Source organism: Penicillium macrosclerotiorum (assembly GCF_028827735.1).
Source record: "Penicillium macrosclerotiorum strain IBT 26536 chromosome Unknown utg000010l_segment0_segment0, whole genome shotgun sequence".
Classification (NCBI taxonomy): domain Eukaryota; kingdom Fungi; phylum Ascomycota; class Eurotiomycetes; order Eurotiales; family Aspergillaceae; genus Penicillium; species Penicillium macrosclerotiorum.
Window position 1 is genome coordinate 422408 of NW_026643089.1, and position 23427 is coordinate 445834.

At 49.5% G+C, this 23427-nt stretch overlaps 11 protein-coding genes across 11 annotated transcripts; 3 read left to right on the plus strand and 8 right to left on the minus strand.

Moving 5' to 3' along the window:
* Positions 1-141: 141 nt before the first annotated feature.
* Positions 142-807, minus strand: N7462_009864 (yippee/mis18 family protein; the record flags this gene model as incomplete). The annotated part of the gene is made up of 1 exon (XM_057081578.1): positions 142-807. One exon carries the CDS (start codon positions 805-807, stop codon positions 142-144), a length of 666 nt encoding a protein of 221 aa, XP_056928618.1.
* A 560-nt stretch (positions 808-1367) lies between these two features.
* Positions 1368-2273, minus strand: N7462_009865 (ornithine decarboxylase antizyme; the record flags this gene model as incomplete). Its single annotated transcript, XM_057081579.1, has 3 exons — positions 1368-1584; positions 1690-2105; positions 2202-2273. 3 exons carry the CDS (start codon positions 2271-2273, stop codon positions 1368-1370), a joined length of 705 nt encoding a protein of 234 aa, XP_056928619.1.
* Positions 2274-3068: 795 nt separating this feature from the next.
* On the minus strand, positions 3069-5068 carry N7462_009866 (cleavage polyadenylation factor subunit MPE1; the record flags this gene model as incomplete). Its single annotated transcript, XM_057081580.1, has 4 exons — positions 3069-4324; positions 4391-4491; positions 4547-4844; positions 4897-5068. The coding sequence occupies 4 exons, from the start codon at positions 5066-5068 to the stop codon at positions 3069-3071; spliced, it is 1827 nt and encodes a 608-aa protein (XP_056928620.1).
* Positions 5069-6280: 1212 nt separating this feature from the next.
* N7462_009867 (histidine biosynthesis bifunctional protein hisB) lies at positions 6281-9991 on the minus strand (the record flags this gene model as incomplete). The annotated part of the gene is made up of 9 exons (XM_057081581.1): positions 6281-6370; positions 6429-7862; positions 7928-8063; positions 8675-8718; positions 8798-8885; positions 8939-9071; positions 9146-9507; positions 9574-9919; positions 9970-9991. 9 exons carry the CDS (start codon positions 9989-9991, stop codon positions 6281-6283), a joined length of 2655 nt encoding a protein of 884 aa, XP_056928621.1.
* Positions 9992-10215: 224 nt separating this feature from the next.
* Positions 10216-12643, plus strand: N7462_009868 (putative autophagy ubiquitin-activating enzyme ApgG; the record flags this gene model as incomplete). The annotated part of the gene is made up of 7 exons (XM_057081582.1): positions 10216-10406; positions 10463-10571; positions 10644-11353; positions 11419-11563; positions 11620-12087; positions 12143-12508; positions 12563-12643. 7 exons carry the CDS (start codon positions 10216-10218, stop codon positions 12641-12643), a joined length of 2070 nt encoding a protein of 689 aa, XP_056928622.1.
* A 1012-nt stretch (positions 12644-13655) lies between these two features.
* Positions 13656-14066, minus strand: N7462_009869 (uncharacterized protein; the record flags this gene model as incomplete). The annotated part of the gene is made up of 1 exon (XM_057081583.1): positions 13656-14066. One exon carries the CDS (start codon positions 14064-14066, stop codon positions 13656-13658), a length of 411 nt encoding a protein of 136 aa, XP_056928623.1.
* A 177-nt stretch (positions 14067-14243) lies between these two features.
* Positions 14244-15893, minus strand: N7462_009870 (uncharacterized protein; the record flags this gene model as incomplete). Its single annotated transcript, XM_057081584.1, has 3 exons — positions 14244-15446; positions 15514-15804; positions 15861-15893. 3 exons carry the CDS (start codon positions 15891-15893, stop codon positions 14244-14246), a joined length of 1527 nt encoding a protein of 508 aa, XP_056928624.1.
* Positions 15894-16070: 177 nt separating this feature from the next.
* N7462_009871 (OST3/OST6 family protein) lies at positions 16071-17341 on the plus strand (the record flags this gene model as incomplete). Its single annotated transcript, XM_057081585.1, has 4 exons — positions 16071-16454; positions 16544-16641; positions 16718-17073; positions 17160-17341. Coding segments are annotated over 4 exons (1020 nt in total), but the record flags the coding sequence as incomplete, so codon positions are not given.
* A 610-nt stretch (positions 17342-17951) lies between these two features.
* N7462_009872 (oligosaccharide translocation protein RFT1) lies at positions 17952-19629 on the plus strand (the record flags this gene model as incomplete). Its single annotated transcript, XM_057081586.1, has 2 exons — positions 17952-18721; positions 18777-19629. The coding sequence occupies 2 exons, from the start codon at positions 17952-17954 to the stop codon at positions 19627-19629; spliced, it is 1623 nt and encodes a 540-aa protein (XP_056928626.1).
* A 169-nt stretch (positions 19630-19798) lies between these two features.
* dbp3 (RNA-dependent ATPase DBP3) lies at positions 19799-21389 on the minus strand (the record flags this gene model as incomplete). The annotated part of the gene is made up of 2 exons (XM_057081587.1): positions 19799-19955; positions 20035-21389. The coding sequence occupies 2 exons, from the start codon at positions 21387-21389 to the stop codon at positions 19799-19801; spliced, it is 1512 nt and encodes a 503-aa protein (XP_056928627.1).
* A 744-nt stretch (positions 21390-22133) lies between these two features.
* Positions 22134-23033, minus strand: N7462_009874 (sphingosine kinase; the record flags this gene model as incomplete). The annotated part of the gene is made up of 1 exon (XM_057081588.1): positions 22134-23033. One exon carries the CDS (start codon positions 23031-23033, stop codon positions 22134-22136), a length of 900 nt encoding a protein of 299 aa, XP_056928628.1.
* Between the last annotated feature and the right edge of the window lie 394 nt (positions 23034-23427).

Consider the following 23427-nt stretch of genomic DNA (forward strand, 5'->3'; position numbering starts at 1 on the left):
GTCCTGATGACTTGGAACTATGATTCATCACATTGGATTATCGAAAGTAATCTTGCAACTGCAAGGAAAGTACATAATGAGATCATTAATGGGTATCATGGGCGAAAGGCAAAAGTCGTGTGAGGGGAGCGCGATAGCATGTTAGGAGATTCCGAACATCACCGGTCGTCGGACGATCTTTCGGCGCCGGCTGGCGAGTTCTGGACTCCAGATCCCCGCGAACAGGTCTTCACATTCATCCTCATCCTGACTATCAAACTCCTGGTCCGCTGAATCCTGTTGACGCCCGCCTGAGTAGTTGTTCTCGCCGGTAGGCAGGTCCATCCCCGGCGGGGACTCCCAACACGAAGTGGCCGTGATCTTTTTGGTTTCCAGTATAAACTTGCCCACCTTATAGCGCTGCGATTCTTCCTCAGCAGCGACATATTTCCAGCCTAGTATACTGCCACAGAATGCACAGCTGATATCACTGACCGTGTGAGCTCCCGTCACGAGCTGGCGGGGGACAGGGTGTTGCAAGGTGGTGTTGGGAAGGGAGGCAGTTGGTGACGATGATGCGCTCATCGAAACCGCGCTGGCCACCGGTTCGGCGGATACAAGATAGGCCCTGCCATGTCTGCCGGTGAAGCCTTTACTGATGATCTGAGATGTCAGACAGAGATGGGCTGCGCATCCGGTGCAGCGAAGATAGGAGACATGCCCATCCAAGTACTTCTCGGCGGGGTTGGAGGAAGTCCGCCCGCAATTCTCGGAGGGGAGAAGATATCTGGGGAAATCAAAGGTTGCTTTGGCTAGCTCTTTCGACATAGTTTCCCAGGTCTAGGCCGTGGGGAAAGCAAGGAAGCCGGGATATTGCGGTTGATGATCACTTGTTCTTTGTTGATCTCGAGTTGCTCTCATGGTGTTGAGGTCATTAGGCTTTATCTTATCGCGTCGGGGAAGCTTGGCGGGGATTTGTCACTCACGAGAATGACTACTTCTAACGGAACTACATGACTATGACACCTAAATATTACTTATAAGTGGAGTATTCAATTATCCTATGAAGTATCCATAGATACTCTCACTAGGCGAGCAAAGATATCTGCAGTGAACAGAATAAGTCCGTTCCATCAATTAACTGCATAAGAATCAAGAGAAAATAAGTGATTGGAATATGGAACTCCTGAGGCCACCTTGCAAGAATAGACAGTAAAAGACAGGAGATAGACAAAAAGAGGTAACAAGAGGTCTATCCAAGGAGGCAATCCGATATTAGTACGACCATGATATAGATGGCGTAGTTCGTGTTTGGATGCAGGCCAACGGGAAAACCGCTTGGGTGGAAGCTCTGTCGAAAGCTCTCCCAAGACCTTTTATGTTTCAGCCTATGTTTCAGCGACTAACAGAAGCCATTTGGTGCTCAGGGATGGCCCCCGGCCACCGATCCCGATCCAGGGCTCCAGGGTAGTGAGGTTGAATCCGCACCATCCAAGGCTTCGGACCAGCTCCATTTCGTCGGTGTGCTGTGAGCGCCTGACACAGGCAACGATCTGGGTACAGTCAAAAGAATCGATACCAGCAAGTTCAAAAAGAGCGATCAGTCTAGAAAAAGTAGGTTAATTAATGACAAATTTTAACCCCAAAAAGGAGAAATATGTCGCAGGAGTCTCCTGCAAGAGATAGAGGAGGGACGGGACATTTGCTTACCCAGACTTGAGGCCATGGCCCTTGACGCCATCTTCAAAGAAGACAAACAGCGTCCGCTCGTCGCCGTGGCCCGTTACGAATCCACGGTAGATAGCATCACTAGTGTAGTCCCACACTTCGACCCAGGACTGGATCCGATCGTTTCCAGCTCCGACCCGATTTGGCTCGATATGTTGAAACGTACCCATCCCCAGTGACTCCTGCCACGCGCCAGTCCTCTCACCAAGGAATGTCGTGGACAGTTTGTCACAGAAGAGCCTCTCACACTCTTCCGGGATGGTGTGCGTCGCCTCCCCTCTATACTCGGGCCAGTTGTTCCCAGACCAGCTGCGATCCACGGGCGCGGGGAACTCGAGGGGAGGACTTATAATGGATGTTTTAGACCCTGAGGGGACCTCAGGGATACCACTGTGCTCCTACGGAAGATTGTCAATCGGAGATGTCATAAGACGGAAGGCGGATCAGGAGAACACACCGGCGCCCAGAGTAGTGCAGTAGTGGAAGCCGCGGACCGCGGCGGTGGACGATTCAACGGAGTAGCAGCTAGCCATGATGGTGGATTCCTGATCGAGAAGTGGAGGCATTTGATTGTAATTACTACTGTGGTTACTCATGTATTTCGCCATGACTGAATCGATATTGTCACTGAGGTTCTTGATTTGAGAGCACGAAAGAGGATGCTAGCAAACGGGTTGGGGTGCGATGGATCATATATGATGACTGGAGAGAAGAGTGAGGAGGTAATAAGGTGATGAGGAGGTGAACGACTGGGAAATCTGGGGCGGTTCCGGTGGATCACCTGATCCCGCGCTTTCCCTCTCTTCATCCCAACACACCAACACCCACTTGCCAGCATATTCCACTAGTTGATTGGGACGTTAGGGTTTAGTATGGGATATCACAGGAGATCCATGGAGAGTTAAACGCAATTAATAAACGATAATCAATGAATCAGAGAGCCTCAGATGAAGAAGAGCTTTGGATAGTTCTGTATTAGGAATTATTCTGACTGATTCCTACTGGAAGACGCAAAAAAGCAGCTAGAAACATGCCAACAGTGAAAGTGACTACGAAAGAAAGCCAGATGAAGAAACAGAAAATCTTTGGAGTGTGAAAAGGATCCAGGTAAAAATACATGTCATGATTCTGCTGTATGCCATCTGCCCGTCAAGCATACGCAACAAATAAAAAGTCCTGATGCAACTCATGCAGAGGGCTCAAGAGGCCCCCAACACGGGAAAGTGGGGGAGACCATTTCAAAAAAAAAAATTTCCGCTCTAAGTAGAAAAAAAAAACAGAAGATGGGATAATAAAGAAACTTCTACAGCGCTCCTCCTACCGTGACGCCAAATCTCCTCATGAATTCCAGTGACACATCATCACAGTTCCCGATAATCGCTCGGGCGAACTCGGCGGTGTCGAGCTTGATGACGTTGGGGGTTCACCGGCTGACGAAAATAGGGTGAATCCTCCTCACGCGAATATGGACCACTGAAGGCCGTTCGTTGCTGATTCGAAAAGGTATTCATGCCAGGGCCTGGAAAACCGGGATTCTGCATCGATGCCGGCATCTGGCCCATCGGAAACATCAACATGGACGGATCCCCATTAAACATATTAGGAAAGCCATTGGATGGGTCTCCATACATGCCATTCGGCATTGAATTGAAGGGCATACCCATGGGGTTCCACCCAGGACCCATGGCGTTGGGGAAACCATTTGGCATCGCCATAGGGTTCATGAACCCCTCGTTTCCGAAACTGGAATCTGAATATGGAGGCATCATGGCAAATCCATTGAAGGGCATTTGAGGGTTAAAGGGGAGAGCCCCGTTCGAGGGCTCTTGGAGATGTGCCTGGTCATTGGGGGGTTCTAGCTGAGTCTCACTTTTCGGCTTCTTGGCCGCATTTTCAGGGCTGCTGCCATCCCCGTCCGGCGATGACTCGTCCTCGGCCGGTCTTTTCTTGGCCTGAGGAGGCGCATTCTCTGTTTTAGGATGTGACGGCATCGGATTGGCATCAGCAATGTTGTCCTTGGTCGAAGCATCCTCAGCGGTCCCATTGACCGCCCCCTCGGAGCTTGATGCCAGCTGTTTCTCTTTCTCTTTCTTAGCTTCGGCTTTCTCTGCTTCATATCGTTTGATTCCCGAGGCGGCCTCGTCATCCGGGGTTAAGTTATCAAGGAGCACACCCTCGGTTGAACAACCAGGGCAGACAAAGTCACTTTCAATCAGAGCATTGGAAATACAGTCATTGCAATACGTCCTTTGACAACATGGTGTCTTTGTTGGCTCTAAGAACATCCTTTTGTCAATTGGGCATTCCAGACCCCGAGCCTGCAGTGCCTTGCTCTCCTCCACAGCCGCCGCCTCGGCTGCCGCCGCCGCAGATGCTTTGGCCTTTTCTTGATACAATTCCCATGCCGCTTTATCTGGTTTGGCAATGACGAAGTCCCCATCAGCATTCACCATGACCCCTGTATTCCTTGAATCATCACTGGAGCCATCGGGCGCCAGGGACTCTGGTTTCTCGACCTTCGTTTGCAGTGATCGAGGAATGCCGGTTGATCGTTTGACCCGATATTTACCGTCAAATTTCGGGTCATTATTCGTCGGACAGGCTTGTATCCAGTGACCTATACCATGATGATTAGTTGAGGGTTATTTAGGAGATAGAGTAAGGGACAACCTGGGCCAATTACCTTTCTCTCGGCAACGGTAGCAGAGGTACCCCGGAGGAGGGGGGTGATCGGGAACGTTGACGGGCTTGCCTCTGCCACGGCCGAACGGTACGGGTGTTGCGCTGAATCCAGTCATTAAAATGCGGCTCAGTTACGAATCGAACGGGCTTTACGTACTTGGCCATTTCCTGCTGCTGCTCCTTCCATTGACTGGCCTGAAGATTGAAGAGCGCATTGATTTTCTCTTCCTCCGTTTGCGCATTGTTAAGCTCTAGCACGTTGTTATTCACTGTTTGAGCCGTCCCGGAAACGACTCGTGTCGTCGATGGTTCGGTTCGAGAAGCGTTGCGCGCATTCACAGGCATCTTTCCTGAGACGTATCTTGCGGCGCCGCCTTTTCCGGGACGTGCGGCCGGTAATCGGCGAGCGATGACGGACGTAGACCGAGGGATGATGGTGGTGTCATCGTCATATTCTAACGTAATGGTCAGAGGGAATTGTAACCTGAACGGAGTCGTGTAACCTACCTTCTCCAGTATCCTCGTTGTAGATGGACAATTCGAAGTCAGACCCGTCACCCAATCTACTCTGGCTGATGATCTCGCGCTTGAGTTCAAAAACGGAAATACCAGTGCCATCAAAAGTGACCCGCGAGGGTTCTTTCTGGGATTTGAATTTGAAATGAACAGACGATGACATTGTATTGAATTGTGTGTGAGTGTGCAGTCAGTAGACAGTAAAATTTGCCCTGATAGAGATTTTTTAAGACCGAAGACTTAAATTGGGGCACCGCACCAGCATACAAGAGTAGAGAGGGGAAAGAGGAATCAGGGAGGTCAGGCAGATCGGGGAGATCGGGGAGATCGGAAAGATAGTGGGAATAAAGGGGATAGAGGTATTAGACGGTGATATGGGAAGAGAAGATGTGCCACGCAAGACGAAGGAACAGGGGCAAATCAACGGTTCCAGAGGTCAAGATCAAGAGAGAAGGGAAAACCACCAAAAGCCTCGAAGTCAAAGGACCCTCCTGGTTCCGGATCAATGAAGTTTTAGGGCAGAAACGCGATCGATGAGGTCCCTTGGCTCTATCGATTTGGGGGATTTTCGTGAAGATGAATTGGCAAAGAATCTTTCTCTTGGATGCTGAGAGGTGAGTAGAGGTCACACTGCATACAAAGATCAAAGAGCTGATACAACAGAGACAAAGAGAAACAGAAACAGCGAATCAATGAAACGGAAAGAAACTGTCGCTGAGCAAGAAACACCGTGATCAGACAGAGAGAGGTCCAGTCCTTCTTTTCTTGTAGTTATTGCAGTCCTTGGTAAAGCCACCTCTCCTTCTTTATCTCGGGTCAGACTGGTGTCGTCGTGGTCTGGCCGCACCGCGATGGGAACCCGTCCAAGATCAACTTGCTGTTAGTGAAAACGGTATTTAGGGGTTCCCAAAAGGCAGCAATGCGATGAGAAAGAGGGGGAATAGGGGGGTGGGGTGACAAAGCCTTGCAGTCGGAGGAGAGTGAGAGGGGAAGGTTGAAGGAGGTCGGAGAAGATGCGTTGGATGTGGTGGCGAAAAGTCAGATGACCACGAAACCGTTGACCGCTCGGGATTATGTCAGCGCCGGAAATAGCCTGAGCCTGGGCCTGGGCACTCAAGAGCTGCTGTATACAGTAGGCCGTTGTAGTTAGCTCGATTCTTTTGGCTTATTCAACAGTCAATGAGCAATTCTATTTCAGCCCCTGCTACATACAGATTAATAGTCAACCATCAAATCACTACTTTCTCGGTTTAATTGGCTATTTGGCTACATTTCTGAAGTTGCTCCAGAACTGGATTGGCATTGAACATCATATACATAAAGATATATATGAAAACGTCTATTTAGAAGAAATAAGAATCGACTCCAATGATTTTCAGAGGCTGGCCTCAAACTGGCGGACCAAAAATCCCTCGGCTTGGAGGTAATCCTTGACCTGACTCACTGTATACTCCTCTCGGTGGAACTAGATGAAAAAGGGACAGTCAGTTAAGTAAATATTGTGACCTTAAATAATGACTTACCATTCCAGCTCCCAAGGCAGCATCAGTTGAGGTCCTGCTAAAGACCTCTGCAAAGTGGCTTGGTACACCAGCTCCGCTAGAAGCAATCACCGGAATCTTGATAGCAGCCTTCACATCATTAATCAATTCCAAATCGAACCCGCTATTGCTGCCATCCTTGTCGATGCAATTCAGCAGAATTTCTCCAGCTCCCATGGCCTCGACGGCCTGCACCAACTGCCGAACATCCATATTGCGCGTCTCCCGCCCCCCCTTGACTGTACACTGGTACCAGCAAAAGCTCTGCCCGGCTGCATTGGGGTATGCGGTCTGGATGGTGTGGTGGTGTGTGTCTTCAGGGCTATCCACATAGACGCGTTTGGGATCGACACTCACTACCACAGCCTGTTTTCCATAGGCATTTGAGATCGTCTCAATGGCAGTGCGTCCACTCAAGCCCGATTGATAATAATCCTCGGCAGCAAACACTGCATCAGAACCAATGCTGACTTTGTCCGCACCCGACTTGAAATACATTGTGGCCACATCAAGCGCTGGCACATGAGTGCCATCTGTGTCCACCGTGTCTTTGATGCCTCCGCCAATCGTTAAAGGCACAAAAACTGTTTCCGAAGCTCGCCGCAGGATCTCAAGCATAGGAGTGTCTGCCAATGGGCAGTTGCGGAAAGAGGTAATGTTGAGGAAGGTGACTTCATCGGCCCCTTGCTCATAGTATTTCTTGGCCATGTCAACAGGCTTTCCGAGGTTTCGAACCTGGCCACCTGTGTCCACTCCACTCTTCTCGCGTACATCATACTGGTCGCCCTTTGTGACGACAAGATCGCCCGAGTCATTAGCCCGCACATCCAAGCAAGCAATCACTCGGCGAGTCAGCCCGTCTTCCTTACCGGCGATTTGATCCTGGGGGAGAAATTGAAATTGATCATCGGTCAAAAAAGCGCGAAGGGCACGTAGACCTGCGACGCCGCTTTTCTCAGGGTGAAACTGGGTTCCGAATATGTTTCCCCGACTGACTGCTCCAATGAATTCTTCATCGCCATACGTAGCGGTCGCGACGGACCAACCGTCCGCCTCGAGGACTCCTGGGGTATAAGGTGCGGCATAGGAGTGGACGTAATAGTATTTGCTGGTTGGCCTCAATCCGTAGAAGCTCTGCTTTTTCGATGCGATCTCCGTGTTCATCGCCGAGTTCCAGCCAATGTGTGGCACGCTCTTGCTTGTGTCCCTGAATTTTTGGATGCGCATTGGGATCAAACCCAGGCCTGACACATTGACATCCTCCTCTGATCCCTGAAATAAAGCTTGCAGACCAACACAGATGCCCATGAAGGGCTTCCCGGCTTCGATGTGCTCTCGAATTGGTTCAAGGAAGCCACCTTGCTCGAGCTGCGAGAGACAGTGGCCAAAGTGACCGACACCAGGTAGGATCAATTTCTATCGCAATAATCCATTAGCAGTAGTCCACAGGAGAACAGCCCCCTATTCTGGGGGTCACTGACATCTGCCTTCTTCACATCTTCAGGAGTTTTAATCCATTCCACCTCATAGCCAACTTGATTGATCGCATTGACTAAGGAACGGATGTTCCCTGCCACATAGTCCAGGAGGTGAACAGTCGGCATTTCTGGACGGTTTCTGAAGCCAACTGAATTAATAGCTTCGGCAGGGAGAATTCAAGAAAGGAATTGTATCCAGTTTGGAAGGTAAAGTCGGAGTCATCAACCCCTCCAAACTTCCGCGCTGAGTCATGGCCGGGTTTTCTGCCAGGCAGAATTAGAGGGGCAGTGGGCGGCCCCACAAGGCGGAAGCAAACCAGATTGGCAATACACATCCGCATCTATGATACTTGGAATACCCAAGGCCTTATGACTGTAGGTGCAAGTATACAAATATTTCATATTATTCTAAATATTTTGGTGTCACTGAGAATTTGTTTGAAGCTCTGCAGCCTGACCTGCCTAAGAGAGAGAGAGAGAGAGGGCTGGATACCCTCTGGAACCCGCAATGCATATAGTGCATACATATTTACTTATTTACTTATTTCGGAATATCGGACGTACGGATCATATTTGGAAGGGAAGAATAGAAAACAGACTGGGAGAAAATATTTGTGTTCTATTTGCCAGTGATTTCACTTGATTTCTGTAGATATATGAGGCCATTTGATGGCTATTTAAGAGCAGTAAAGATTAGCCTGGGGATGAAGAGGGAATCCACAAGGACAGCAACGGCAGTAGTAGACTTACTGGTTTGAATTGCCGTAGTCGTACACCTGCAGCTTGAAGGATAGCTGCACTCTAGACGTCAAATAGATGTGAGCCTGCCGGTTACTTGAAAGGATTGCAAGGATGGGAAAAGGGCTCATGTACATCTTTATCCATGTTGTAGCCTTGTGAATAGACAACTTCAGAAATGCCGACCTGTGTAATCTTGACGGTGCATGTCAAGCAGGGACACCTGCATCGTAAGCAGCTTGCTACAAAACCTTGTCATCAGACTCCAGAACTTACGTATCACAGTAGAGAATGGCGCCCTCCCGAATGCGTTCTCTCCCTGCCTCAAGCAAGGCATTTTCTTCGGCATGAAGGCAAAGGCAGGTGGAAAGGCCAACTCCACCACCATCTCCACGGTTACAACGAGGACCTAGAAGCAGGTTAGTAAACAAGCTCATCGTCATCACCAAGTGCACATGATGCGAGAAGAGCTATTTTTCTTACATCCACCTTCATTACAATTGGTGAGATGCCGTGGGGTTCCATTATATCCTGTACTGATCACCCGGCGTTCTCGAACAAGCACACAGCCCACCCGTCGCTTCATGCAGTTACTTCTCTGTGCCGCAAGAGATGCGAGCTGCATGAAATACTGATCCCAGTTTGGCCGTAACCGTTGTTCGTCTGCTAGGTTTAGGACCTGGAGCGACTGGTGCAGTTCATCCAACGAGGAGGAGGAATTGAATAGACGGACCTGGGCTCTATCCGTTAGGTAGACCCGCCCAAGATCCCTCTCATAGAGGTGCCGGTCGTTCCAAAGCACAAACTTTTCCAAAGCAGGTGGATCTAGATGCCGTCTCCAGCAGCTGTATAATGGTGGTAGATAAGCGTGAGCTGGACAGTCGCACACTGAGATTTCTTGGGCCACGCACCGGTCTGAAAAACGTTTCCAGCGAAGGCTTACCGGGGCATCCACACTGACAAGTAAAAAGAAAGGGCGAAGCAAAAATCGATCAAGGGTCGACCCGTCGGCGATGTCTGTCGTCACCCAGCGTTCTTGCCATCGCTTGGTCGTGAAGTCAAGGAGCGAATCGGCGGAGTCAAACACAAACTCGGACGGGGTTTCTCCATGTTTTTGGATCTGTGAGGTTTGGAGGCGTAGCTCATCATCGGGTTCATCCGCGATGAGGTGATGAGATTTGTTGGTCAGCTCCAGTAGTTGGAAGCCTTGGTGCTGGATCAGGTACTCGGCAATAGCATGCTTGCCGGCGCAAATACCTTCCTCAATGTTAGTTCACATGGCAAGACAAAATGATCATACTGCTGACCTCCGCATAAGCCGATTAACATCCTTTTCACTCCGCGCAAGGGCAAAGAGAAGAGATTAGACGCCTTCACGAGGACAGCACCGCGAGTCACGCGTCGGGCGTCCTGCGGTTCGCGCCCCGATGATTACATCACCCCACTTCCCCTCCAGTGGAACCGCCAGCTACGCTTGTATACAACCCACCTGCCCATCACCGATCTTCAACCCATCTACATTGCCTTGGATGTTAACAAAGGAAAATATCACAATGCAGTATACACCGTTTGCTTCTGATATTGAGCTGCCCTTCTATACGGCACTGGCCTCACACAAAATCAACCATGATAAGCTGGACGATTCCGCTCGCTTCGTTCTTGGGCTGTATGAAATTCGCTCCACCGACTCAGAGAATGTTTCGTGTCGCATGCAAATCCATGCAAATGCTCTGTCAAGTTGCGAGTAAGCTCAAACTTTTCGGGTCTGAATACTTTTCCTAGGGCTAATGAATCTGACAGGGCGCCGGCGGGTTATTACCGCGCGGAAGGCATGATCAAAAATGTAAACACGATCGAAGAGTATCGCAATATGGATAAGTCACGGATGATTCATCAGGCAGGCCAGACGGTATGTGAGAATACTGTCGCCTATTTGGACTAAGTTGCCTTGCAAAACTGAACCACGGCTGACGAGATCCAGATCTGGGATGCCATTAACGATGGGACGATCTACTCCTGCCCTTCTCTATTATCTTCATTCGTTATTCTATCATTTGCAGACCTGAAGAAGTATAAATTTTCCTACTGGTTTGCTTTTCCCGCACTTCACTCGGACCCGTCCTGGATTCCCGTGAAATCAATAGGATCGTCCAACGATGATATGACCAAAGCAGAAAAGGGGGAGTCCTTATCTTCTCAGGAAAGCGCCATGCTTGTGGATGCAGTTCAGACATGGAGCTATGGAGTGGATGGTCGACAGCACGGATTTTTTTTAGCTCGCAGGGAGCCAAAGACATCTAGCAATGCAACGCGGACCAAGTGGACGATAGCCTCGTTATCTGAATATGAGAACGGCTTTTTTACTGGTACAGCGCCTGAAAATCGTTATGTCTGCTTTGCAGATCCTTCGAATTATGATAGCGCCCCGGGCTGGATGTTACGGAATTTGTTAGTTGTCGTGAAGCAACGATGGGGCCTTGACCAGGTGCAGATTCTACGATATCGCGATGTCCCATCAAGGCGTGACCAGAGCCGCAGTATCGTGATTCGGTTGGAGTCAAAACAGACCGCAGACAATGAATCTGGCGATCGCCAAACCCAAATGCCGAGAATCACAGGGTGGGAGCGCAACCCGGTCGGAAAACTGTCCGGAAGAACCGTCAATCTGACAGAGTATATGGATCCTTCAAGGTAAAATAACATTCCTTGAGCGGAAGATTACGGTCATCAACCACTAATGACTATCTGAGTCACAGATTGGCAGACCAATCGGTCGACCTTAATCTCAAACTCATGAAATGGCGGATTAGTCCAACTCTAGACCTCGACAAGATCAAGAATACAAAATGCCTGTTACTTGGAGCGGGTACACTGGGGAGCTATGTTGCCCGGAACTTACTTGTAAATACAATTCTGGTGTCTGATACGCGTACAATTTGTGCTGACCAAAACTTCAGGGTTGGGGTGTCAAGAAAATTACATTCGTGGACAAAGGCACCGTTTCATTCTCAAATCCTGTCCGACAGCCACTATTCACATTCGCTGACTGCCTCAATGGCGGGGTATCAAAAGCACACAGAGCATCGCAAGCTCTGAAAGAAATATACCCCGGAGTCGACTCTAAGGGGCATCTTCTATCGGTACCCATGGCGGGCCATCCTATCATAGATGAGGAAGTCACACGAAGAGAATTTGTAGCGCTCCAGGAGCTTATTGATCAACATGACGCGATATTTTTACTCATGGACACTCGAGAATCACGATGGTTACCCACACTTATCGGAAAGGCCTCAGGCAAGATTGTGATGAATGCAGCTCTGGGATTCGATTCTTTTGTGGTTATGCGCCACGGAGTTGCAGAGCCCAAAGACCCATTGAAAGAGCTCGGTTGTTACTTCTGCAATGATGTTGTTGCGCCAGCCAACGTGAGGGCCACTCTTAGTTCATACATGGTTGAATACACAGCTGACTTGAAGATAGTCCATCAAAGATCAAACTCTAGATCAGCAATGCACTGTGACTCGGCCCGGAGTGGCTGCTATAGCCTCCGCGCTCTTGGTTGAATTATTAGTCTCAATACTGCAACACCCGGAGGGCGTTGCAGCGCCAGCGCCTCTGACCCAGCGCAATGATCGTGAGGATGACCATCCATTAGGACTTGTGCCTCATCAAATTCGAGGGTTCCTTGCAACGTTTGAGAACATTACTGTCACCGGAAAAAGCTACGCTTGCTGCAGCGCCTGTTCCGAAAAAGTTACCAGGGCGTACCAGGAACAAGGGTGGGACTTTGTGCGAAAAGCACTCAATGAGCCTGGGTATGTGGAGGAGCTAAGTGGGCTCAAAGAGGTCAGTTGATTCCGCCCGTGCGGCTATACTTCGGGTCTCCTAACCGGATTTCAGGTCCACGAGAAAGCTGAAGCTGCGCTAGCCGACATTGAGTGGGATGAGGCTTCGGAGAATGAAGATGTTGAGATCCTTTAAGTAGAGGATCTTTTTATCAAGGCCTGCGTTCGAGACCTATGAAAAAGGCTTCTTTCGATTCCTGCCATGTGCCGTTAACCAGTGACCATTACGGAAAGCTAAGGGGGAAAGAATTGAAATTCCTACACTCCGTGAAGATTCCGGCTTCAGTCGATGAACTTTGTGAAACAACTCTTTCAGCTGTTTCTCCAAATTCTTGTCCTCTGCCCCTTGGTAGAATTTGCAGACGAAATGGCCGCCTGGCTTGAGGACAATTGAACTAAAACGTAGCGCAGCATGACAAAGGTCCTGCCCTGGGGTTAGAGACCGGGGATCTGATGTGTACTTTAAATGCATAATAGGAAGAGCGCTTACCATACTCCCTGCGTGGTCTCTGAAACTGTTACCGCTGGTGTTCATCATCCTGTTATAGGGATCACTTAGACTTCGTTTCCAGAAACCAGACGTCTGATACCAGGGGGCAGACATATCACTGAGAACCACATCTACTGTTCTTTCCAATTCTTGACCTCGTTGACCCGAATGTGTGGCATCGAGGTTATTGTTGACCCCGTGTGCTCGATTTACCGCCACTCCTGGATCAAGAGAACTAAAGCGGGCATCATCGAGGCTATCCGACTGGCGTGGACGGCCTCTTCTTGGGTTGCGCAGAAAGTCTTGAATGTAGGCCTGGATTTCGGGGGCGAGGAAATTCCCCTGGATGGTAGAAACTCCTTTGGGGGGTTGTGCCGGGATGATGTCGACGCCAAGGACACGTCCACTTGGTTGAGTCCGGTTCGCTGCTACCTAGAAACGAATATTCAGTTTAAAATGCGAGAGGAAGGCGCTAGATGCTACCATTACCTGGGACCAGGACCCCGGTGCATAGCCCTAATTCAATTGATCAGCCTATAAGAACAGCTGATAGATGCAAAACGGATATGCACGACGGTTTCACAACATACCAAGTCCACTACTGTCTGGCCACGCTTAAACAGCCGATATTTCTCATCAATCTATGGTCGTCAGTTCTTCATTCGCAGTTCATGGCGTGGTGTTGTGTGTTTTCAATGATACCTGAAGTAATTTGAAGGCGGCTCGACTTTTCAGGCCTTGCACGGCAGCTTCTCTGGTAAACTGGTCCTTGTGTTGACGTGCCTGCCAGCGCTTGGACGAAGACCATCGAATCTGAGCAAGCAGCCTCATAAAATCTGCAGAAGCCCGGGGTGGGATGCAGAGCGCAAACATGACGTCGAATAGTCAGCTCCAGGCCAGCTCCGCGTGGAGGACGGAGATAGAGAAACTGAGAGGCGGAGAGGAGAAGCTGTCTTTCTGCCGGCAGCCTCAACCCGTAGTCCGTGTCCGCGCCGCCCACCGCCATTGGAGTAGCTCTAGTACCCATTTCCGTCGCTTGGTTTAGATAACTACCCTTGAGGACAGTCATGGTTGGAATCGGTCTATTATTGCTAGTATTTATGTAATTAATCAATCGGTCTCCTACAAACCCTATCACCGACCGAGAGAAAGAATGTTGGGTATTTGGTATGGAAAGTAAGAACAGTAGAGTGGATTTCTGTTGAGACACTGGACTTCTGGTAATTTGGCGACATTATTCATGAACTTACAGGCGCTTTCGATCCTTTTTCAAAGGTGAAAATCCGCCGCCAAACACACAACCATTTGTCAATGCGGAGGACAATGATGCAACCGGTTTTGTTGAATTGCGCCCCGCGGCTCCCAGGACAAGCTTGCGGCCGGGCTTGCTGTTTTCGATCATTTCTTCATGATTTTCCTCGTCAAATAAGTTTCGCTCACGCTGCATACCAAGTTTCCGCCTCTTAGGTTTTGCCTGTGCTTTGTTTGACATGAAATGTTCTGACTCGTCAGATTCCTCATGAGGAGTTTTGCTGCTAGGCCGGTGAACGGACTGCTTAGGTTGGCTTGTCAGGCCATGTTCTTTCGGCTTTGTCTTGACCGCATTTGAAGGGACTCGGTCCGGGCCAGCGCGTTTCGCAGGGGGCAAGTTCCGGTCACGCATTTCGCCATCGGTGTTGGGTTTGCGGAACGAGGGAGGGTTTTCATCCATGGCCTGTTCTATTTCGTCCTCATCCATGTCTGAGCTCATGGCAGAGTCACGAGCTGCACCAGTACGGTTCAGGAACGGGGTGATAGAAAACGCCGACTTGTCACCTGGCAAGGCGGATTTCCTTTTTGCCTTCTCCTCTACACGGACAGCTCCTGGTGTTGCAATCATTAAACCTCCATGGTAATCCGCACTAGGGCCAGGACCCTGAAGAGGGACCATCCGAGGTCGTATCTCATCTTCATCGCCAAGAGTGCTCCGGGTGGTGCTCCGCTGTTGCTGCAGGCTGTGCTGAGCTTCCTGAAGTTTGTCCTTGGTTGACCGTAGTTGCTTTCTTAATGTTTCAATCTTCCCCTCCAGTACTGCTCGCTGGCTTTCCCAACCCCCATTTTGCTGCTGATCCTCTCGTTCCTGGTGTTGCCTTGTTCGTATCTCTCTTGATAGCTCATTCTGTAGTTTTTCCACTCGAGATGAAAGATTGTCTATCTCGGTCGCTTGTTCCACGACTCGGGCTCGTGTGTGCTCGTGAGAAAGCTTCTCATTTTTGAGCTGAACTTCCAAAGAATTCAGCTGTCGCTCCATTGCATGCCTCTCCGCTACTAAAGACAAGTGGGAAATTTGGCCTTCGTTTGACCGTTCAAGTTCAGATTTGAGGTTGGAGAGTTCGCGAGCAAGCTGGACCTTTTCCGCGAGAAGGGTATCGTGATTCATCGATATAGTATTGAGCGTCTGGAGCTCAGTCTAGGGAAGTTTTAGAAGAGACATGAGCATTGTCCAATACATAAGGTGGGGAGCTCGCAACACTTACCGTAAGCCTTTGATTTTCATTCGATGAGGACTGTAAAGAATTATCCATGCGATCGAGTTCGTGGTGCGCTTCAACCAGCTGACGACGCACTTCGGCCTCGGTCTGGGTCATTCCAAGTAGCTGTTCGTTTGCCTGACCCAACTGCAATCGCAAAGCGTCATATTCGAATTGCAGCAGCAAAGTTTCCATCCGTCGCGCGCGGTCCTTTTCGGTGTCCAAGAGACGTGCAGAGGCCGCAATCGCTCTTTCGTATTCCATTTCGAGAACACTAGTCCTGATAGACATCTCGGACTGCATTGTTTGTCAGTATGGAGTGGTATATGCGGAGAATTATTGAAGGCACATACAGCCAATACTGAAGCTTCAGGGACGATGGCCATGATGAAACCGACGAATCATCGAACTGGCGGACAATTCGGACAATGAGAGATAAATAAGATCGACGGCGCAACGCGTCGGAGCCTCGGTGTTGTGCCCGGCGGGCCGGTCCTTACGTAATGGGGACACCTTGCACTCCGTCTCGGAAGTGTAGTGAAAGTAGTTACTTGCTGCTCCAGCTCCGTCTCGTCAACAGCTTTAGCTTGTGGGATGTCAAAATGAAGCCCTGGTCCACACTTTTTTTGGTCTTTTCAATTCTTTCCGGTGTGATTGCCGCGAAGCCGTCATCAGGCATATTTGAGAAATATCAATCTCTCTCACGTTCCGGACCGGCTCCTCTCAACGATGCCGCTTTCGACGAGCTGACCACCGCTCCTCGAGATTACTATGCCGCAATTATCTTGACTGCAATGGATGCCCGCTATGGCTGTCTTATGTGCCGTGAATTCGACTCTGAATGGGATCTCATTGCTCGGAGCTGGAACAAGGGCAACAAGCCTGACGGGTTGAAAGTGGTTTTTGGGACGCTGGATTTCGATCATGGGAAGACCGTGTTCCAAAAGGTATTGCTTTCTTCTGAGCTTCGAAAGAGCTTCTATTGTCAAATTTTTCCAGAATTGATGACTGACAAACCTCTCCCGGGGCCAAATAGTTGATGCTTCAGACTGCCCCCGTCATTCTGTTGTTCCCTCCCACTGTTGGACCTTTCGCCAAGCTAGATTCAGAACCGATGAGGTTTGACTTTACAGGGTAAGTCAATCCGCCGAGTCGCCGCGGCTTACGCTTTGAAGACCAACCTCGGCTCACCGAATATCATCACCTCTAGACCACTCTCCGCGGACCAGCTCTATGCATGGATCGGCCGTCACCTGCCCGACGGGCCCAGGCCGCCCTTGGTTCGACCTGTCAATTACATGCGCATCGTGTCCGTCATTACTATCCTTATGGGGACTGTTACACTCTTTACGGTTCTGTCCCCCTACGTACTGCCAATCATCCAGAATCGCAATCTCTGGGCTGCGGTTAGCTTAATTGCCATTCTTCTATTCACTAGTGGCCAAATGTTCAACCATATCCGCAAAGTTCCATATGTTGCGGGTGATGGGCATGGCGGTATTAGCTACTTTGCTGGCGGCTTCCAGAATCAATTTGGATTGGAAACTCAAATCGTGGCTGCAATCTGTCAGTTCAACCTCCCCCTTTAATTATTTTGTCGTTATCATGGCATTTTCGTAGGAATCCGGTTTAAAGGCTGACTCATGATACAGATGCTGTTCTCTCATTTGCCACTATTGCCCTTGCGCTGAAGGTGCCCCGAATGGAAGACGTCAAGGGACAGCAGCTGGCTGTGCTGATTTGGGCAGGTGTTCTTTTTGGAACCTACAGTCTTCTTCTGAGCGTTTTCAAGGCCAAAAATGGTGGCTATCCGTTCTACCTTCCGCCGTTCTAAGCTCGTTCAAGGCGGTCGTGGTTAATCGAGGCCCCGGCCTCTTCATCTTGACTTCCATACCAGTTCCATGGGATTTCATTTTAGTTCTTTGACTTTCGACCACTGGGCTCCTAAGTATAAGATGCCAGAATCCGATCACCACTGGTTCTCAAGCGCATTATCGCTGGCGACACTTTTGTATTTTACTTGGACACTGGTAGATCAAACGAGTGCATTTTCTTCGTGAATTTCGTGTTTCTCGGCAACTTATGCGTCGATACCTGTAATGTACGTAGCTACGTCAGCAATGCAAACGGTCAGGACTTTTCCAGCTTGGACAGTCTATGGGTGTGGCCCGGCAGTCTAGTAGCGGAATGAGCGTCGGACTCGCGCACTTCCACTTTGTCCCTTACATGATCTGTCTGTCCTGTCGACTTCGAAAGTCACGCTGGTTTGGGGGAAGAGGGGCGATTCAGTCTCCTGTTGTTTGACCGCCCGCCCAACCCCCGAGGCTTCCCCTCCGCTTCCCCCTTTCAACTAAGGCCATCTGGCAAGAGAAGCAGAGAAGCAGAGAAGCAGCAGGATTGTGGACAGGTGAGGGTTGATCTCACTTCACTTCTTGAAAGCCACGATGCCGCAATCTGGTGAGGCCCGCGTGGGCAACAGAGCATCTTCTGCCACGGGAACAACCTTCCTGATTATGATCCAATTGGCGTCAAGGATATTTACCTTTGCCTCGAATCAGTTGATCTTACGAAGTCTCTCGCCAGTTATTCTGGGGATTGCCGCCCAGCTGGAGCTTTATCAAGTATCAATCTTGTACTTTTCCCGAGAAAGTATCCGCCTGGCCACCCAAAGACAACCCTTGACGACCCTTGAATCCCCCGCCAGTAGCCAGGATGGCAAAGATAGCAACAAACCCTCTGAACAGAGTGACACCGTCAGTCAAGACCAGCAGTCAGTCCCATTACAATCTGTGATCAATGTGTCTTACCTGAGCCTAGCTCTCGGAATTCTGTCCACATTCGCGTTCACTGTGCTCTATGAGCGCCTGGCCCCTGTGCAAGCTATCGAAATTCCTTTCTTCCAAGCAACTGTGATCCTGACGGGACTGGCCGCACTGACGGAGCTATGTGTCGAACCCTTCTTCGCTGTGGTTCAACAAAACATGTGGTACGAGAAACGAGCGGCCGCTGAAATGCCGGCTGCGTTCCTTCGGAGCCTCGTAACGTGCTTGCTATTTTTATATGCGTCTCGCGTTGATCGGCCCATCGGTGCCTTGCCCTTTGCACTGGGCCATCTGAGCTACTCCATTTCTCTCGTCGGTGGCTATTGCTGGTTCATGCTTAAAACTGCGAGTGATTATCAATTCTCCTTTCTTCCGACCAGGATACGATCTAGGTAATGAGAGGATCCCATGCTATAACCAAAAGTTTGCCTCATTGACCACATTCAGAAACTCTCCCAATTACCTTCTTGGTCGGTTTTCCCGTCGATTGGTATCAATCGCCGCGAGCGTTTTTTTCCAATCTACGGTAAAACACCTCCTCACGCAAGGCGATTCAATGATGCTCGCCGCCCTGTCAACTCTTGAAGATCAAGGAATCTATTCTTTGGCGGCGAACTACGGCGGTCTTGTTGCCCGTATCATATTTCAGCCTCTAGAGGAAAGCAGCCGGAATCTACTCTCTACCTTACTCAGTTCCGACGACAACAGAAACCGAAAACACACACAAATCTACGCGGCGAAAGATTATTTGGTTGATATTCTCCGTGCCTATCAGTTTCTGTCTGTTCTCATCTTTCCGCTCGGTCCTGTGATGGTTCCAGTGGGACTTCGCATATTAGGAGGCCGGCAGTGGGCCTCTCCAAAAGTCGGCGACCTGTTATCACTCTACTGCTATTACATCCCATTCCTAGCCTTTAACGGGATTACTGAGGCATTTGTTTCCTCTACAGCTAATGCAAGGGAGATTCGAACTCAGGCTATCTGGATGGGTTTTTTCTCGGCCTGTTATGCGTTAGCAGCCTACCTCTTTCTAGAAGTTTGGTCCATGGGCGCCTACGGGCTCGTTCTTGCGAACATTGTCAACATGGCTGTTCGAACTCTGTGGAGCTTCTCCTTTATCCAAACATACCTTATACAACATGGTAGCAGCCTGTCTCTTAATGAACTCAGCCTTCGGCCAATTACCTATGTTCTTGGTGGCATCGCAACCATAATTTCAGCTACCCAGGCCTTGTCGGTATCAGGCCAGGCCGTTATCCCGGCAATTGCCTTCAGTGGTGTCTATGGCCTTTTACTGTGAGTGAACGCATGCCCTGCCAAATTATTACTTGAATCTAACATATGGATTATCACAGACTTTATGTAGAAAAACAGTATATAATAGGGCAATTCACACAGTTGCGTCAGGCTGTTTCTTTTGCCAAGAAAGGTACTAAATCGGAATAGCCATCTATCTAAATATTCAATATTCAGTCATCGAACGTGATCTTCGTGGCCTTCTTGTCCGAGTCAACATCTTTAAAGAAGGCACCATATGCATCATGCTGCTTCTTCTTGACTGTGGTGCCAAATTTGAGCAAGGCCTCCGGCACTTCTTGTTTGGCAGCTTTGAGAACGTTGATCAATCTGCTTGAGTCAGTATCGGTTCCAAAATGGGAGAATTATCAATCAAAGGGCAGAATTATGTTGCCTAAGGGACACTTACCCGCCAGAAAGTCCCTTGTCTTGTTCAGTGAATAGAGTAATAGCATGGCCCTCAGCGCCAGCTCGTCCAGTCCGGCCGATACGATGCACATAATCCTCCACGGTCAACGGGAAAGTGACATTGATCACCAACTTCACAGCCGGAATATCCAACCCCCGTGCAGCCACGTCTGTCGCAACAAGGACGGTCGCCGCTCCTGTTTTGAAGGCATCAAGGTTCCGGAATCGATCTGACTGATTGAGATCACCGTGGATCCCTGCCACTTTGAATCCTTTCGTCTTAATGAGCCTTTCCACGCGCATCGCCTCTTTTTTGTATAGACAAAATACCAGAACCTTCTCAGGGGTTTGAGATCCTCTCTGGGAGCGGTTGAGGATCTGAATGAGCCGCCCTTCCTTATCCCGGGGGTCCACCACCTCAACATCCTGCTTGATTCTAGTGTTCGCTCGAGGGTCTGCAGAAGGATCTCCGCCGATGGTCACGGTCACTGGCGAACTCATGAAAGTTGCTGCCAGGTCTCGAACTGATCGAGGCCATGTGGCGGTGAACATGACTGTTTGTCTTCGGGAAACAGGCATGGGCTGAATGATGTCCTTGATATCCTGCTCAAACCCTTTATCCAGCATGCGGTCTGCCTCGTCAAGAACCAAGTATTTGACCTTTCCAAGATTAACCGCTTCCTCATTCTGAAGATCCTTCAAGCGACCAGGTGTCGCAACCACAATCGCGGCCGTCTTGAGAGCCTCGCGCTGCTCATCCTTTCGTACACCTCCATAGATACAGGTCACCTCAGCCTTTACGACGGCGGCAAATTTGACCAACTGGTCATAGATCTGCATCGCGAGCTCTCTCGTGGGTGAGATGATTACTGCGGTAGGATGATAGGGCTTCTTGCTCCGCTTGGAATCCAGCAACCTCTTGAGACACGGCAACCCGAACCCCAGAGTTTTACCACTACCGGTCTCTGCAATACCAATCACATCCCGACCGGCAAATAGAAGAGGCCAGGTTGCTGCTTGGATCGGTGTTGGTGTAGGGAAAGTCTTCAAAGGGGCATAGAGATCATCGTCGCAGGGTGGCAGGTAGTCAAATGAAATGATCGGGCGGAACTTGGGGGCATCCGTGGACGGATCGGTGATCTTGATCACCTTGTCGGCGAGAAATTGATCGATCTGGGACTGAGGAAGATCTGTGAGGCCCGATGTCTGCACATAGCGCGGGATCTCAGAGGAGCTATCACCCTCCCCGTTTGATGCGGCCTTTTTGTCCTTTTTTTCTTTGGATCCGGAGGACTTGTCAGATTTCGATTTTTTCCCCGGCCGCGGCTCTGTGGATTCGTGGCTTCGTTTGGCCATGGTGTCTGGACTCTTCTCAAGGTCCCAATTGCACAGGAACGTAGAAAATTCTCAAAAAGAAAAAAAAAGAGAGAAATGTCGCGAATGGAAAGATTTGCCCAGCAATGCAGGCTGCGGAAATTGGAAATGGGAAATGAAAAAAATAATACTGCCATTGCTCACCGCTGGCACCGCTTGTATTTTGGATCGGACGGGCATTTCGTTGGTTGAATTCTGAGGCGGTGTGTGATGACAATCTACGACAGGCTAATAACGACCAGGGTCCATGGGCTGTCCGGTTTAATACTGATCTCGATCTCAGGCGCGTTTCGCTGATAATGAGAAGTTCAAGACCCTCGAGGATGCCTGCAAAGAAATAGTCCAGTGAGGGATCCAAGATTCCCAATCAATTTGATCTTAATGTATAGATATCCTCAACTATTCTCACTGAAGTATTACCTCAATCAATTCCCGTGAACCGCGATAGGCAATACAGCCCGCAACCCTACTGCCAGGCATAGAACAGCCAGATACTGGATCAAATGGGGTCATTCATGAGATCACATCAACCAGGCGAGGAGCAATGCGGAGATTTCTCATGGCTGCGGAAAGTGCCGTAATCTCGGCGAATGCAGAAACTACATGAACTATCAATCCATATCTTTGAAGCAGCATTCTTATTATTTGACTTGTGAATAATGGACTGCGATTAATTCTGGCCATATAAACAGGTTCTTGGGTTAAGGGAACTTGACCACTGCCCACTTATACACCCATTTCTTGATACGAATTCGCCGCCTTCGAAAGTACTCGACCCAGACCTTGATGAACTTCGATCTGAAAGGCTTCGAATGGATATCGCTCACCATCCACGCTGATATCCCCATCTTGTTTCCACGGTGTCAGCCGGTATGCCGACACTTTTCTCATTTCAACATGCTTAAGATCGTGGCATTTGCCCCGCGGAAGCTTGATGATTGCTTCGACAGCACCTGCATAGCCAATAGTTTCATCAACTATCATGACGTCCAAGAGCCCATCATTTGGTAATGCGTCTGGGAAGAAGTTCGTATCCTTTGCGACAATCTTCATGTTACTGGTGTAGAAACTGGCCAAGCGTTCTCGGGGCATAATCTCCCAATCCTCTGGAATCTCATCCAGAACGGTACCATACTTTAGAGGTAGAGTGGTGGGCTGCTGAGCAGACTTCTTGCGAGTCTTCTTTGTATATGCCTTTTCTCCCGCGGTGGGTTTGAAGGCAAGTTGGCAGGAATACCTGGTATTATGAGCGATAGTTGCCAGGACACCGTAGATAAACCGACTATCCCCCATCCATCTCAAATGCTCGGTTTTCAAATCGCATTCTGCAAGAACACCTAGTGCCTGGGAGAGAAACGAAACAGTATGACGATCCCCTTGGGGGATTGATACCAGATCCAATGGCATTTTCAGCCCCTTCCCGATCCCCAAAGCGGCAAGCAAGGGGTCATTCGTTCCGAGGAGGTTCCACGCCATTGCATTTCCCGAACCGCAAGGAAACATGGCCACTGCTATAATAGACAACGCTTTGAGAGCATCTGTTCGCCTGGCCAGTCCGTTGAACACCTCGTAAGGCAATCCGTCGTTAGAGCAACACACGATACCATTGTATGCATCCAGATCCATCGTTTTAGCTATCTCGCCGGCATGCCCTCTGTATCGCGTGTTCTCGACATCAACTTCACAATGAGCCGCCGCCAATATAGGTGCGGCGAGTGTGTGGAATTTGGTCAACGCAGAGACGCAAAATGAATTTATGAGAACCTTGAGTCTCTTGTGCCGCTGCGCTGGATCATATGCAAATTCAAGCAGATGCTCGGTCCAGGCGGCGGCTTGCTCTTTTTGATCTGTACAGACTGGATATTGAAGAGCATTGACAGGCGCGCTCTTGCCACCAAAGCTGTCGAAATAAGTTATTGTGAGCCCATTTGGCGAGATATTGGCGTTCAGTATATTATAAAAATCAATATCGGTCGACCCAGGCACTAAGAAAGATGAAAAGTAAGCGCTATCGAAGTGC